The sequence below is a fragment of the Dreissena polymorpha genome, chromosome 1 (assembly GCF_020536995.1).
Source record: "Dreissena polymorpha isolate Duluth1 chromosome 1, UMN_Dpol_1.0, whole genome shotgun sequence".
In the NCBI taxonomy this organism is placed as follows: Eukaryota; Metazoa; Mollusca; class Bivalvia; order Myida; family Dreissenidae; genus Dreissena; species Dreissena polymorpha.
The window spans coordinates 158,832,072-158,848,309 of record NC_068355.1 but is presented as its reverse complement, the minus strand read 5'-3'; the positions used below and the strand labels follow the sequence as shown (position 1 = coordinate 158,848,309).

The 16,238-nt window shown below is 35.2% G+C and overlaps 2 protein-coding genes across 2 annotated transcripts; both read right to left on the bottom strand.

Moving 5' to 3' along the window:
* Window positions 1–3,315: 3,315 nt before the first annotated feature.
* LOC127857992 (uncharacterized) lies at window positions 3,316–6,891 on the bottom strand. Its single transcript, XM_052394822.1, has 5 exons — window positions 6,755–6,891; window positions 6,133–6,464; window positions 4,721–5,959; window positions 4,229–4,463; window positions 3,316–3,900 (listed from the first exon to the last, which is right to left on the bottom strand). The coding sequence occupies exons 1-5, from the start codon at window positions 6,836–6,838 to the stop codon at window positions 3,424–3,426; spliced, it is 2,367 nt and encodes a 788-aa protein (XP_052250782.1). The 5' UTR covers window positions 6,839–6,891; the 3' UTR covers window positions 3,316–3,423.
* Window positions 6,892–7,043: 152 nt separating this feature from the next.
* Window positions 7,044–16,108, bottom strand: LOC127861003 (uncharacterized). The gene is made up of 3 exons (XM_052399376.1): window positions 15,731–16,108; window positions 7,576–7,804; window positions 7,044–7,360 (listed from the first exon to the last, which is right to left on the bottom strand). The coding sequence occupies exons 1-3, from the start codon at window positions 15,914–15,916 to the stop codon at window positions 7,044–7,046; spliced, it is 732 nt and encodes a 243-aa protein (XP_052255336.1). The 5' UTR covers window positions 15,917–16,108.
* Between the last annotated feature and the right edge of the window lie 130 nt (window positions 16,109–16,238).

Here is a 16,238-nt window from a genome sequence, read left to right as displayed (position 1 = left end):
CGTTTTAGCAAGTACCCCCGGTACTTTATTCAACCAGGATTCGTATTTTTTATCTTTTTAAAATCGCGTTTCGTGTTAATTAATACGATGTACTGGCACTATAATCACGATAAGTATTGCACAAAACACACGCTTGCTACGCATTAGAAGTTGAAGTTATATAAATACATTTAAACGTATTGGAATATTTTATTCAAAGATCTTGAGCATGCCAAACTATCAATTAATCTTCTATTTTCTCAGAACAGCTCTTTAGTTATATTAAGATCACGGCTCCACAATAATATTTTCACGGCCAGTGAAGCATCGTTTAAGGAAAACTGGGCTAAACGCACGTGCGTGAAGGGTCGCCCCAGATTAGCATATTTAGTCCGCACATTTTATTCAGGGACGACACTTTCCGCCTCAAAAGGATTTTCTTTCAGAGACTTTCTATAAATGAAAAATTCCATAAAGCGTAACGTGTCGTCCCTGATCTGGTACGACACTGTACGCACAATTATTTGTAATCAATCTATGTTTAAGACCAATGACTAATTGCCTATACAACACATGACACCACTTATAGCACTTCATTTACCATAAACACTCTTTAAAGATTGGTCACCGGCTTGGAACGACGTGAAAAGGTATATGCAAATCATAGGGGATTGGTACTGTTTGAAAGTTGCAACGAACCTCACACTTGGTCCAGAATTAATCGCAGATACACACGTGTATGATATCAATCCATACAATTTAAATTAGTATTTAAAAAAAGCAATAAAGCAAACAATACTAACTCCTGGTTTATTGCAATTGTTTTTGTTATTGTGTTGATATATATTTGTTTGAAGTTGGGTGTACATGACGAAAAAGTGATTGCTTGTATTTGACCTTTCGTGCGAAAATAGGTCTTATGCGGCCGGCGTAGCTTTAGACCAGGCTGCGCAGTGCGGTCAGAAGCTACCCATTTTGCTAATTAAACCACGAAACCTTGCTTCTTTATAGCGTACGGCTACCTCCTGACAAGATTGCGCGATTTTCCGTATCTTTATTGCATGACGCTGCTCACAGTATTAAAATACGATACACCGGGTGCTCTCATGTCTTACCAGGTATTTTCGGAAATCTAGTGATTTATTATCACGTTTCATCTGTTTATGCATTTGATATGCCTTGTCATTTTGATTTAAGTTTTACTTTTGCAAAAAAGCGTCAGATTAAACAAGTATGCTTTTCCGTTCGTTTGGTTTGTATGTACAAGCTATTAATATCACTCAAATAATGCAACAAAAACACTGCCTTTCAAACCTTTTAATAACTCAGTGGAATATGATGTAACGCTGAGAGCCAGTATATACCAGCTTAAGGATATTTTAAGATCAAATAAAACGTTCATAAATAACAAGTAACACAATTTCATAAGAACTGGCTACACAGACAATCTACGAAATTAGACTTTTATACAATTGCAAATGTTTGTATTTTTTCAAGTAGAAATCTCATTCATTCACATCAGCGTTAATTGTTGCGTTTTGAATTTCATTTAAGTAAACAATATTATTTACACTTCCCATGCCTCGTTCATATTTTTGTGTTTATTTAAGTTTGAAACAATAAATTATCGACCATAAAAATAGTTTATAGTCGCTTTAAGTAGATCAAAAAAAGCACACTTGTTATTATCGCAAAACTTAAAAACTAAACAAACTTAATTATAAGTACTTTGGCTAGGTAAACTATTGCATAATTATATTGCTTAATACTGAAATGTGCCTTAAAGGTGCCTTTTCACAGATTTTGGCATTTTTTAACTTATTCATTAAATGCTTTATATCGATAAATGTAAACATTGGATCGTAAAAGCTCCAGTAAAAAATCAAGAATAAAATTAAAAAAAAGGAAAAGAACATTGCCCGGACCAGGTTTCGAACCAGTGACCCCTGGAGTCCTGCCAGAGTCCTGAAGTAAAAACGCTTTAGCCTACTGAGCTATTCCGCCGTGTACATTTACTTGACGTATTTTATACCTTATATAAGCAATCTTCGTAGTTTCACAAAATTTAACGACAAAAACAGAACTCTCCAAATTATTCAATCGGTTCGCGTTGCAACGCTTTATAATTTTTAGGTTTTAAAATCGTCAAAAGATGCATATAATGGCTATATTAGACCATGGTAAATGTTTAGTATTACTGTTTCCTCACAAATATCATAACTAAAACGAAAATTTGCGAATCTGAAACAACCTTTTTCAATTTTGTCAATTTACCAAAGCGTGAAAAGATCCCTTTAAGAAATTTTCATTGCGCGGTCCGCTGATGTCTCTTTACGTTAGGATGAGGTTTGAGTCAAATTACAGAAATTTTAAAATCAGATATTTAAAATACAAAGTAAAACAATAATGCTTTTTTCATCGTTGATTTTTGACACATGTATATGAATATTTTACAGAATAATAGCAGGATTAAGATTATGTGGGCTAATCATCAATAGAAATTGAGCTATTTTTAAACAAATATTAACATTTGATACAAATAAATACTTACAATAAGTTTATTTTCAGCATATCAACATACAAAAAACATTTAAGGTAGATATAAAAAAAATAACATGTAATAATACAATTCCATTCTTACGGAACCATTTAATTTACATATATAGAGTAAAAAAAGTTAAACAGGAGCCAACATAATTATAACTTAATTTAAAAAAAAACCACAGATTACTAACTTCATATACGTCTAGTTACTACAAGATAGATTAATCTGTGCAAACTGGTATTAACAAATGACATTTCATCTTAAAAGTACAACAAACAACCATCATTAATCGCATCATAAATAAAACAAATTGCGAGTTGTATATGATTGCAATAAGCGTTTAAGTTTGACATAGGTCGATATGCACATCCTTGTTTATACATCTATAAAAGATTAATTATGCGCCTCGCTTTGGGAAAACTGGACTAAAAACATTTCCGTAAATCGCAGTCCCAGATTATCCTGTGCAGACACTTTTCGCTAGGCCTGGATTTTCGTTAAGAAGAGACTTCCTTTAAACGTAAAATATATTTTAACGAAATGCACAGGCTTATCTGTGACGCCACTTCAAGCACATGCATAGAGCCCGGTTTTCACAGATCGTGGCTCTTGTTATACATATTAGTGCGTAGTAAAACAAAATTCCAAACGAAATAGTCATTGCAAAACAGAAATTGAGGAAACAATAACGGAATATTCTACATGACTCATACATGTAGTTTATCATTAAGCCCCACATGTTGTAAACATAAAAATACATTGTTTTCATAAACAAACCAACAGCGTGAACGTATCTGGATAACAAGACTTTGCGTATTATTTCTTTGCGCATATGATAAGTAAGATATATTCTGGCACCTTCAGTTAAAAATCGAGTTTGTTTTTTTTGGCTGAAATCTTCAATGCATATTTCTGCCAGAGAATCCTCTCGGTGGGCTCCAGCTAGTTTCTCTGACTGACCGTCTGAAAGCTTTCGACAGATCGTCACCGATTACCTGAAGTTGGTTCAGTACAGTGTTGATCGTTGACCTTTCGCTATTCAACTTCTTCACACAAATCTGGACGAGGCGAACAACTGTACCGGGGAGTCCCCCGCTATCCTGGTCCAAACGCAACATGGCCTCAGGGTTAAGGTCTTGAACAAAATCACGAATTCTGTAAGACCTTTGAACATCGAACGCCTGTCGATCGTACATCAGTTCATACATCAACAGTCCGAACCCATACACGTCTCCAGATGTGATGTACAATTCATCGTTCAAGACCTCATGAGGCAGGTACACGAAGTTTCCCACCTTTGCTTCACCGTCAATGGGGAACGATGCCTTTCTTGGTACACACGCACCTGTAAGCTTTACGTCTCCTTTCTCTGTGACCTAGTGAACAGAATCAACTTGTATATAAAACGAACTATTGGCAACAAGTTGTAAAAACATAAGCAAATGTGTTTATTCAACAATGAGAAAGATCGTTTTATTATGAAATATAGGAATAATGAAAAGTTTTATCAAGAAAGTCTCGCTTACATCCTTTAGATTTGTTTTGAAGTCAAGTGGTCAAATTACTATGTAATAAAGGACAAAAACAATACACTACAACAACAAAACATTAAAACAGTCAAAACAATTATTGAAGAATAAAAGGTTTAAATAACAAATGTTGCCTATAGCAACTGAATATATGATGTAAATTTATTAACATTACTGTTATGGTATGTTGCGAAATCTCCATGTGTACAAGCCCCATTGAATGGAGGTTTAACAGTCCGTTGGCTGTTTCGAGCAAAACTTTGTGGACATAATCGTCCGGTTTGTCGTAATTGTTCAGAAACTTCGACAGTGACACCAGTCTTTGATCAAATATATACGCAGGAATTATTGCATCGGTATGGTGTATTCCCAAGAACTCGGCCAGATGGGAGTCTGTACTCAAGAGGGATCTGTAATTAGACACAAAATATGGCATGTTTATTATGAATTCCAAATGTATTCAATTTGTATGTATAAAAACAATATGTTTATCTACGGGCTTTTAAATTATTCCTTTAAAACATTTAATTAGATGTTTATTATAATGATATTTAGCTAATTTATCACGCCCAACAATCCCATAATCCGATACTTGTTCCTTGTTTGTTTGTTAATATTTTTATTTGCAATTATTTACTCTGCATTAAAAAACATATAGAATATGTACCTCAGTTTTGCGACTTCGCGTTGGTTGCAACTCATTCCGGACGCTGTCGTGTACAATTTTATCGTTATCGGCTTCTCCGTCCCATCTCTCTGAAAAATCCCAGCGTGCAAATAGGTCCACAGACCGTGGGGAGCATCTCTTGCGATAGGCCCTTCGATACTTTGTTCATCGTCCTTTATCATGGAGAATGAGCGGAATGTTTTATGGAGACTCTTACCGTCTCCAAGTTGGCCAGTTATGATGCGGATTTCACTAAGTTTGAAATCATTCACAAAAACATAACCTTCTCCGTAATGTTTGAGTACAGTTTTCAGCCCTTCAATTTCTTCTAGCATTTTCTCATACATATACGCATCTCGCCTGTGATCCACGGCGAGTTCTTCGAGTTTATCCAATAGCCCTACGTTTGCTTTTATAATTGTTGGTATCTTTTCTTCAAGAAGATCAATCAGGTCGGAAGGCCTTTGCATGAGAACTTCCAGCAAAATGTCTAATGGACCCTTACCGCTTTGTTTCTTATTTTTCAACAACTGTGACAGCAACTTTTCTGATCGCCTTCCCGCCCATTGCACCGGATCTTTTTCGAATCTCATTGTCTCCTTCTTCCTACCAAACGCAAAGATTGGTTTAATTCTATGAGCTAATTTCACAGGTAATTTGTCAGGTATTTCAATCAGGCTTGGTTTCAAACTGATGCGTTTAAGTGACATTCGTCGGGTGTCGCTATCCGAGGAATCCGTTGACTGTTTGGTAGTATTCAGCGAATTCTCCGATGACGTAATCTCAGCTTGTAAAACACCAAGTTTTGTCTCGATGCATGCTACTATTTCCGCTTCAATCGTATCAATGGTGTTGTTTTCAAAACTCCAGTCTTCAAGTTCTGTATATACCCTGTCGTAAAAGGCTGTGTCTACGCGTTGTTTGATCCATAACCAGTGACTTGCGTGACGAATTTCGGACGTCACCTGTGGTATTTCGCCGTCTTTCCACGACGATGTAAGGCGCATTTTTGTCATCGGTTGTTGCAAATGTCTGTGAAGCTCCTGCGATATCTTCTTAGTTTGAACCACAACTTCCGCTCGCAACTCCTTAATGACGGCATCAGTATCAGTCTGTAGTTTCTCCAATCTATGCCTGTGTCTACGAGATCGTTCTGTGTTTGCTCGTTGTGACAGAGCCAGTCGTGTTGTCGCTGATTTCATGACATGGCTAACTCGTTGAAGAACATGCTCAATCCATCTGTATTAGATACAAACATTAGCAACTGTAGTCCTTACTAAGACGATCCTGCTGATATAATACGGTATTGTATATTAAAAGCACGAATATAACTAACACACTTCATTTTAGATATTCAGTTAATGTATGAATGAGTTTCCAGACGCAATAAATACACACACAATAGAACTTACTTGTAATAAATCCTGAGGCGGCGTTCTGTAACATACGAATACAGCCTGCTGAGAGAGTCGAGGAGAGTCCGGAAGTTATCGCTGATGTAATCAGGGTGAGCTGTTACATCGCGTTTTGCATTATGTGCGGAAAAGAACACGATTTTCGAGTCGTCGAACTGCGGGTAACAGCTCTTCAGTTTAGATGTTATATGGTCCTTGACTGTTTCTTTTGCCGATTCCTCAACGGCATCGAATCTGTTGGCTACAAACAGGGCGGCTTTGGGGTCAAACGGAAGTGCTTTGTCGTTCTTCTTTTGCTCTTGCATAACAAGTTTTAGTAATTGAAGTAGCTGAAATGATATTCCCCCTTTTTTAATTTTCAATTGTCCATATATGGTTACATTTGTGTGTTCAGTAAGTATTATTCATTGATATCACTAACACAAAACTGTCAAATTGATAATTGTTTTTTTAAATTTTCATAAAGTAATGTATACAATTTTATAGATTTAAAACAAGTTTTACAGACCGCAAACATCATTTCAAAACAACAGTAAAACTTCTATAAATGTATGTGTTTATGAAATTCCGTTCTATTTCATAACTGTTTTATTACTATATTAAATAAACGGATGCATACCCTGTCTTCCTGAACACCACCGGCATTGTCGGAGAATATTACGTAGATGAAGCCGAGTATGTCATTCTCGGCTATGTACTCCATTAAATAGTCTTCCAAAAAGTCGTTCTCGCCAATACCCGGTGAATCCGTAAGAACAAGGCCACCCTGCATTAGTTGTTTGGTTGCATTTTTATTATACGACACACAATTTATACATGTGAACAACATTTAAAACAAAAATAGGAACAATACCATATCACACAGCTAGCTCAAAAATAAGAAAACGTCTTAAATATGTATAACACTATTAAGGTTCATTATGCTTGAACATAAATGACATGTGTATTACCTTAAGAATATCTAATGGCAAATAGACTCGTGCTTCCTTCACTCCGTGATCTATCTCCCTCTCTTTCCCACGAGGAAATGCGATATTGTGAAACGTATCGAGGCTTTCCGTCTCAAAAATGGGCTTGCTTTGGTCCTTGTAGATGACCTTGAACAGTTGCCTCGGGCCGTATCGTACAGAGGTGATAAGGGAGGTGCACGACAGCGCGCTAACTTTGAGAATATCCATCCCAAACAGCAGGTTCAAGAAACTTGTTTTACCTGCATTTGTTTCACCTTAGGAATACATGATACATCGTTAAGAAATATATTGATAGGCATCGATATTCGATTCAAATTCGATTCAATAGTACCACAACGTTACAGCTTACAAAATTTTGCAATACTTTTGGTAAACAAATTGTAAACATTGACATAATAAATCTTTATTTACAAACAATACCAGTGATAACGAGTATGGTTTTAAGTTTTAACATTTAAAAAGTTGATACCTGCTACCAGCAGGACCGCCTCGTCTTTTCCCAACTCGCGAATGCGCTTGTTGCAGTCTTCCAGAATGTTATCCGTTGTTCCGTCGCTGGAGAGAAAGTCGTTCACGAACTTTTGATTGTGGGACTCATCGGAGGGCTGAACTATCTGCAGCAGTTTCTGGAACATCTCGATCAATTGTTGTCGCTTAGTTTTGTCTTCCTTGCCATCACGAGCCATGGACTCGCTGATCTATCAAGGGTGAGTTGAATCGGTATTATTTTGAATGTTGGTAGAAACATTTTTTTCTGTTAAAATTATGTGAGATGGATTATAAGTCTGCATTATTAAGCAACGCTAAAAAATAACAACATGCAGTTGCCAATATAAGTAATGGTTTAACATTTCCATTTTAAATGATAAACAAGAAATCGTTTAATGCTAAAGTAAGATATAGTTTCGTTCGCATATTTAGAAATATTGTGAGCGTTTAGGTTTTCATGAGTGCATTTTTAATTTTAATTTCTGTCAACACTGCATATTTCTCTTAACGGAATCGAATTTCATAAAAATTAAAGCTTTGAAAGCATTTATCCAACATGGTTTCATTTAGTAGCCCACATTAAATTGCCAGCCTCGTTTATCAAGAGAGGCAAAGCTCATTATGGGAAGGTAAAAAAGGTATTTTTAATAAAAAGTAAAACAGAAATATTTATTTTAACTTCCTTTTGTGCTTACACATATTCATTACGCAAAACTGCAACTGCTTTAATAAAATATAATCAATCATTTGTTTGAACGATTTTATGGTCATTCCTTATTAAACAACACACAATACCAACTAAATATTTAAATTAAATTCGTCACTGACTGAGATTTAAACATATATAAATACAATTAATGCAGTAACATAAAACTTGTATGTATGCTTCAGACAACTCATTTACACGTGCTTCTATTTGCAATATCAATATAAGCCACATCAGAACACGTTCTAACAGACAAGTGGGTAGTTTAAAATAGGTTCTCCATACATTTCAACGGATATTGGGTTATTTAGTAACACATTTGGATGTCTTGTTTAATCTTCATTAAAAGATCACGAAATAAAGGAAATTGTTCCACAAATGCTTTTCCTAAAACATGCCTATTTATTTTGGCATTTTGTACGGCAACCAACGTTTTGTCGTTTCGATGAAGGTTGCTTTTAACGAAGAACTCTAAATTATTGCTTAAACTCAAACAGGCGATAATCCGTCAATTCTTATGTATACACATATCATGCCGGTTTCGCGTTTATTGTTAACAACCAGTCAAATTACCGATATGTACGTTTCTGTTAGCATGTCGTCCGAATACATGTATAACCAACTTTTAATTTGAACCGATCGTTTAAGTGGAGTTCATTTACAGTCGTTGTTTATTATGGAATGAATTTGTTTTGTTATTTTTTTTAATAAGTCAACATGTTTGAGTATATTAAACAACTTTCAACATGAACACAAAAATATATGACATAATCTTATAATATACACCTATGTGTATGCTTGTATTTTTATTCAATACTAGTACGTGTTTAGAATCGTTCAGAAAAATTATTTCCGATTCCGACAGTACCTTTTGTAAGAAAAGAAAGAGCGTGATAAATTAGAAACGTGTTAAACAAAATCACTTCAATTTTATGAACATTTATATAATTGCGAGTTTAAAGTGATATTATGGGCATCTAACAGTTTATAGGTGTCTATCGCAACCGTTGTATATTTTTGGTGTTTTCACTTCATATACACTTATATTTGTTAATGCAGCATCAACATACTAAAACAATATCCCGGAAAGAGAAAAATAATGCATTTGAATATCAACCGTACTTTCGTTTGACAACTGGTCATGCATATACGATGTGAACCTAAATTTAGTTTTAGTGAAGATTCCTTCATACGACACAAAGACACAATTTTGTTTTAAGGATCATTTCGTCTTACGGGACTGGGTGGGTCACGTAAGATATCGAATATAAAGAATATAAAATATATTTTTATAAACAACCGGTAGCAAGATGATTTGCAGATAATTGATAAGTAACCACATTTTAACTAACTCTTTTGACCTGTTAATTCTTTTCAGCTCAATTCAACAGTAAAAATGTCTATAATATCACTTTAAGTTTATAATAGAAAAAGGAGATTATCCATAGTACAACAGCTACATACCATTTTCCTGTAACTGCCATGTTTTCTGGCAAGGTAATGCATTTTGAGACGTTTAACAATGTCTTCTAATGTGTCAAGTCCCACTGTGGGGATATCATACGTCTCACATATCTCAAACGCCGTCCCTATATCATCAAGCGCATCTATATCTTCTACTGTCAATATATGTTCCATTGTCTTTTTTTTAGATTTCCGATATTGTTTATATATTTAGAACTCTTTAATCTTTGCAGAGATCACTTACATTCAGAGGTATTCCCCTGTTCTGATTGTGTTCTGTTCTTATTCCAGAAATTTTAAAGTAAATACAGACATACTTTTCAGCATTTCAAAGGCATGTGTTAATCATAATCACGTCGCATCGTAGTACCGGAAACGAGACTGGAAAGTCCAAACTCTTATCTACATAAGAAGCATTTTTATTTTAAAATCAAAACACCAAAGTAGCTTCACATGTTAGTTTATCACGCATTTGTGTGAGCGACATGTTATTAACTATGCTTGGTTGGCACGTGTTACATAAATTGTGGCATTGCGAGACGTGTATAAAGCTATTCAATTACTTCAGATCGTGCCTTAGCATTCAAAATATCTATGGCGATTGGTTGATTGGAAAACTTCCGGGTACAGTACGCTATACATTCCTATTATAAAACCAATAACATAAAAAGTTTAGTATTCAATGTAAAACGTATTTCTTCAGACCGTTCGATACTCCTAGTCTTTACATATAGGTTTAAACTAGACATTGCTTCAATTTCACTAAATGGATTGTGGATTTAAAAAATAAAATGTTCGTGGCTGGCGATCTCTAAACGTATCGATATGATTAGGGTCATTGTGAGATCTATTACATTCTTGCAAACGAAATCAGTTATTTTTTGTCAAGTTTAAGTATAATATGATTAGTATGGTTAAAATATAATTTCTTAAATCCCTAGCAAAATTCAGAACATCGTAGATGCTGTAAAAAATATCGGACTGCGAACTTAAAGATGAAAAAAACCCATAGTAGTAGCTCACAAAATTAGTTTGCGGAGTTGTGATTCAGCCATCTTAAATACTGGTCAATGGCTTTAATCATTCCGAATTTAATATGAGGGGCTAAAGCGAGGCCGCTATGTCTTCTTAGTCCTCTTCTAATGACATATTTACTGCTTTTGATGCAAGTAAAATTAAAATGAGGCTGGCGATGTATTTCTTTAAGCTCTCTAGTTTCCAACCAATATCATTCTGCGGTGTAATTATTCGTTTGAAGTTGCTGTTGATAGTAATTTAAATTTTAAGCAGTGCTATGACTTTTCATTTCATCGTACCGCCCATTACGGCGGGGGGAGGGGTATCAAATGACAAATCTCCCCTCATCTACCAACTGTTAGATGACCCTGCATTTTAGAAATGATGATTTTATCATGGTTTTAAAATGTTAATTTTATGATGATCAAACAATTAAAGCCGTTTTAATTAATTAAGAAACGATTTTTCAATCATAGAACAGAGTGTAAGAAAGTGTTACTATTTGAACAATCCTCATAAATATACGTGTGCGCCTCTGGTGTAAAAGGTGCGATCTGATTTATTATTTCTTTAGCAACGATATCAAAATTATAGTTGCTATTTCTTTTCTTATACAATTTTTACAGATATAATCTATAAAAATGAAATAATGAAACGAATTATTTATGTTCAAAGACTGCCAAAGTTTTGAGTGTCAATTTCAAAAGAACATTGATTCTACCGTGCAAGCAAGTCCTTTGTTCCATTGTTTCCGCCGCAGATTAGAACCACGGGTATTATTTGAGATCTGATTGGGAACTGTTTTCGTTTCAAATAACATGTTTGCACTGAAAATATATTGATCTATTGACAAGGAAGAGGTGACAAATTTTAAATCCAGCTGTACTTGCTTTGAAAATAACAGCGTTCTGTTTAAAATCGGCTTATTCTGTGCATATAACCATCGAACAACGTGTATTGATACTAATGTTGATTGAACTGTTTAATTATAGCTTTATAAAATGATATTTTAGTTTCGAATGCATTTAAATAGTAATGATATACTTATACTACTACTAATAAAAAGTATCATCACCATCATCATATTCATATTCATCATCACTAGTAGTAGTAGTAGTAGTAGTAGTAGTAGTAGTAGTAGTAGTAGTAGTAGTAGTAGTAGTAGTAGTAGTAGAAGTAGTAGTAGTAGTAGTAGTAGTAGTAGTAGTAGTAGTAGTAGTAGTAGTAGTAGTAGTAGTAGTAGTAGTAGTAGAAGTAGTAGTAGTAGGAGTAGTAGTAGTAGTAGTAAAAGAAGAAGTAGTAGTAGTAGTAGTAGTAATAGTAGTAGTAGTAGTAGTAGTAGTAGTAGTAGTAGTAGTAGTAGTAGTAGTAGTAGTAGTAGTAGTAGTAGTAGTAGTAGAAGTAGTAGTAGTAGTAGTAGTAGTAGTAGTAGTAGTAGTAGTAGTAGTAGTAGTAGTAGTAGTAGTAGTAGTAGTAGTAGTAGTAGTAGTAGTAGTAGTAGTAGTAGTAGTAGTAGTAGTAGTAGAAGTAGTAGTAGTAGTAGTAGTAGTAGTAGTAGTAGTAGTAGTAGTAGTAGTAGTAGAAGTAGCAGTAGCAGTAGTAGTAGTAGTAGTAGTAGTAGTAGTAGTAGTAGTAGTAGTAGTAGTAGTAGTAGTAGTAGTAGTAGTAGTAGTAGTAGTAGTACTAGTATTGATTGTTGATTTAAAGCATTATTCAATCGCTTGTATTTGCGGTGTCCAATTACAATTGGCATTCACCACACAACAAAGGGTGCGGTATTTAAACACAAGAAGGCGGAAGTCTGAGGAGGTAGAAATGTGCAGAGTCAAGCTGGCGGGTTTTCCCCGAGGTTTAAGTTGCCATCGGATGTTTTGATTATTAAACACTAGCGACCGCCTTAATATTTAAATACGCTTGTTCCAGTTTTAAGACTTGCCAATACAAGTCGAACGTACCGGCGTCATGTCTTGATTATTTTAAGGATTAGCAGAACATTAAGTATAACATTTTAATAAGAAAAATATTTGTACTTAATTTTGTGGAGTAAATATTAACACACTCATAATTTAAATTCAGTGTTAACCGCAAATCGTCTTTCAAATTATACTATTTATACTATTAAGTTAAGAATGTATTATTGGTTATAAGTGTAGGACCAGACCATATCAAATTAAAAGAAAGTTTACATAATTGCAAGGCAATGTGGTTGCATGTGTGTAATTATCACGTTGACGTATCCCCCCCCCCCCCTCTATCACGGGTATTAATGAGCATTTATAAATGTTTTAAAACCATTTACACAATTCGTTAACGAGGTCGATTTTTGTTTTAGAAGAAGAAAATCGGCTGGTAAACGAACGATTCTGGTTCAAATACAGGAACACAATATTATGTTTATTAGTATTATTCTGCATCAATATATTAGTGTACTAACCTATTCATGGGTCTCGGCAATTTAGCGTTAAGAGTGCACCTCTCGTGTTGTTTAATGTTGGCCATCCTTTCTCTGGTCAATTTACAGATACGTCATTACATGCTGGCCTAAATTCCGCGCCAAATAACGGCTGATGTGTAATAAAGTATGTTATTGATACTTGTCGATGCAGAAAAGAGCCTGTACAATTCATCTTGAGAGAAAGTATAAGTTATAAGACAAAGCACAGAAAATAGTGTGTGTGTGTGTGTGTGTGTTTTCATAAATCTCATAAGACGATGTGAAATGTTTACTTGGTATACTAAAAACGATGAAGGTTAAATATTCAAAAGGACATGTTGTGATATTGGCAATTTAAAAGAAATTCGTAGATTCCAAAACGGATCTACATTATACAGGTCCCCTACCAACAAACATATTACTCGCTAAAAACCTATTTTTTAAAAGTGTATTTATGTGTATTATGTACATTTATGAATTGCAAAGGATTTGTTCGGGGTGGGTAGGAGGCGGGGATAAGGTGTGTTGCCCAATGGTTCGCGCGTTAGATCTCGCGGAGTCGAATACATAATTTAGATAGTCGTCATATTTTTGTTTTACGTTATTCCAAAACAAATGCCATTATTAAAAAATGCAAGAAAACTAAAGTTGTTTCCAATTATTTTTTTACTTCAAATATGAATGAACCAACTAATCAAGTTTTCTTTCCGAATGCTCAAAAACAGTTTTAAAACAATCTTAATTGTACCATTGATGTTCGGCAATCATGTCCGTAATTTACGGAATACGTTAGGGCCATCGTGGTTACACATTAAAATCCAGAGGGCGAGAATGCGAGAACGCGATAGTACGATGTCGACAATGCGACAATACGATGACGACATTGCGACCATACGATGGCGGTAATGTGATAGTACGATGGCGAGGATTTGAGAACGCGATGGTACGATGACGACAATTCGACAGTGCGATGACGACATTGCGACAATACGATGGCGACAGTGCGATAATACGATGACGACAGTGCGACAATACGACAGTGCGATAGTACGATGGCGAAAATGCGAGAACGCGATAGTACGATGGCGACAATGCGACAATACGATGACGATATTGCGACAATACGATGGCGACAATGCGATAGTAAGATGGCGACAATGCGATGATACGATGGCGACAGTACGAAATGACTATCGCATTGTCGCCATCGCACCATCGCACTGTCGCCATCGTATTGTCGAATCGTCGTCGTCGTACTATCGCGTTCTCGCATTCTCGCCATCGTACTATCGGATTGTCGCCATCGTATTGCTGCACTGTCGTCATCGCATTGTCGCCATCGTTCTATCACGTTCTCGCATTCTCGCCCTCTGGATTTTAATGTGTAACCACGACGGCACTAACGGTACTCCGTAGTTATGCCACAATATGACATACATATTAAAATGCCTAAGAAACAAGATTCGTGTTTCATCATGCTATGATACTTTTCTATATCCTAATTGTACGCGTTTTCAACACTGTAAACAGACTTGTCGAAATAAGGAAAAAAGTGTGAGCATCTAAAACAAAATTTTCACAATGTTTTTCCTATCGTAACAGTCGTATACAAATATAAAAAGTGTGTTAACATTAACATAATTTAAACGTTCTTTTATCACAGAGAGCTGTCTCTAATCACAATTGTACAACGAAGTACCGGTACTCTGATTGTTCTATGATTAAGGCGACCTTTTTAAACTACTAACGAAACTCAAAATTGAATCCAGATTCTCATTAGCGAAGAAAAAACTAAGATCTGGTGATAACAGTATATTGCAATAATTTTCCCGATTATGACAATCGTAATTTTTGTCTGGTGCTTGGCTGTTAGTTTAATCACTCAAACCTTGCACGTTTAGGTTATTTCCGACGCAGCAAAACTCGCTGTGTACTATTGGTATTGTAACTGGCTTGTTAGCATATAAGTAAATCAAAACCTTATTTAATAATTGTGGGTTTCAAGAAGAAAACCCATTTTACTATGATTCTTAGAACTAGATTTGATCTTATTCGTAGCGCTTAAGTGCATTCGCTTTTGAACTAAAATTAATCATATGAAAGTGGTATGGAGCGATTTTTATTCAAATCTGCATTGGTCCAAATAATTATTATACTTGTAAGTTATAAACTGAAACATAATTGTGTTAAATAAAATATGCATACACATGTAGTATTTTACAAGCAGGTTTTTATAATGTCCATCGGTTATAAAAGGTGCATTTTTACCATCGTATACGAACTGTCTTAATCTTTTATATTGACTTCAAGGAAAATAGTTTCCATTTATAAAGAACACCCTAATGTAACAACACTATTAAGGATAATGCAAAAAGAGTATTATAGTATACAACTTAACCATCAAAATGAGATATGACAACATTATATTTAGTTCGCAGACGTGCGGCAAGAACAGAACTTCTTGACACTGGCAAATACTATTAGTAATAAGCAACAGATACATAAGTAACGAACCTCCACATGAAGTCTGCGTCCTTTACGTCGCCAGTACTCTAGCACCAGCCTCTCTTTCAGCTCCGGGACCGACTCCAGACCAGTATAGTCCACGTGGTTTTCCTCCGCTATCGTTACAAAATCTAAAAGATCCTCAGTTCCCTCAATCTCTTCCAGAGAGGGATACGTGCAATCCGATGGCAGCATTCTTCCCGCGCGCCCTTTTCACGCGTCGTAAACGGTTGAATTAAAAGGTCAGTGTTGACTTATATTTTTAAACCCGTTTCTTTTGTAGCAGAATATGTTCATGTCAGCTGTGAAAAAACATTTAATCACATTCTTACTAATTGAATGTCATAGTCCATTAAATTAATTTAATTCAGATTGACGCATATGTCTGGCTGTTACACGAAGCGCATCGAATTTGTTTTAATCTATTGACTGAATTTTCCGTTTCTTTTTATAACGATTTGAAGCGCCGACACTTTTATTGTTTGCGAATTGCATTGTTATGCGCCAGTAGATATAA

What these genes read in the sequence shown, in the direction of transcription:
- LOC127861003 (XM_052399376.1), bottom strand. Translation starts at nt 15,916, where the DNA reads ATGCTGCCATCGGATTGCACGTATCCCTCTCTGGAAGAGATTGAGGGA. An exon ending in GACGCAGACTTCATGTGGAG is followed by an intron (nt 7,805 to 15,730) that starts GTTCGTTACTTA and finishes CACCCTTGATAG; the next exon opens with ATCAGCGAGTCCATGGCTCG. An exon ending in GGCGGTCCTGCTGGTAGCAG is followed by an intron (nt 7,361 to 7,575) that starts GTATCAACTTTT and finishes TGTATTCCTAAG; the next exon opens with GTGAAACAAATGCAGGTAAA.
- LOC127857992 (XM_052394822.1), bottom strand. Translation starts at nt 6,838, where the DNA reads ATGGAGTACATAGCCGAGAATGACATACTCGGCTTCATCTACGTAATA. An exon ending in CGCCTCAGGATTTATTACAA is followed by an intron (nt 5,960 to 6,132) that starts GTAAGTTCTATT and finishes TATCTAATACAG; the next exon opens with ATGGATTGAGCATGTTCTTC. An exon ending in TTTCGCAACATACCATAACA is followed by an intron (nt 3,901 to 4,228) that starts GTAATGTTAATA and finishes TCTGTTCACTAG; the next exon opens with GTCACAGAGAAAGGAGACGT.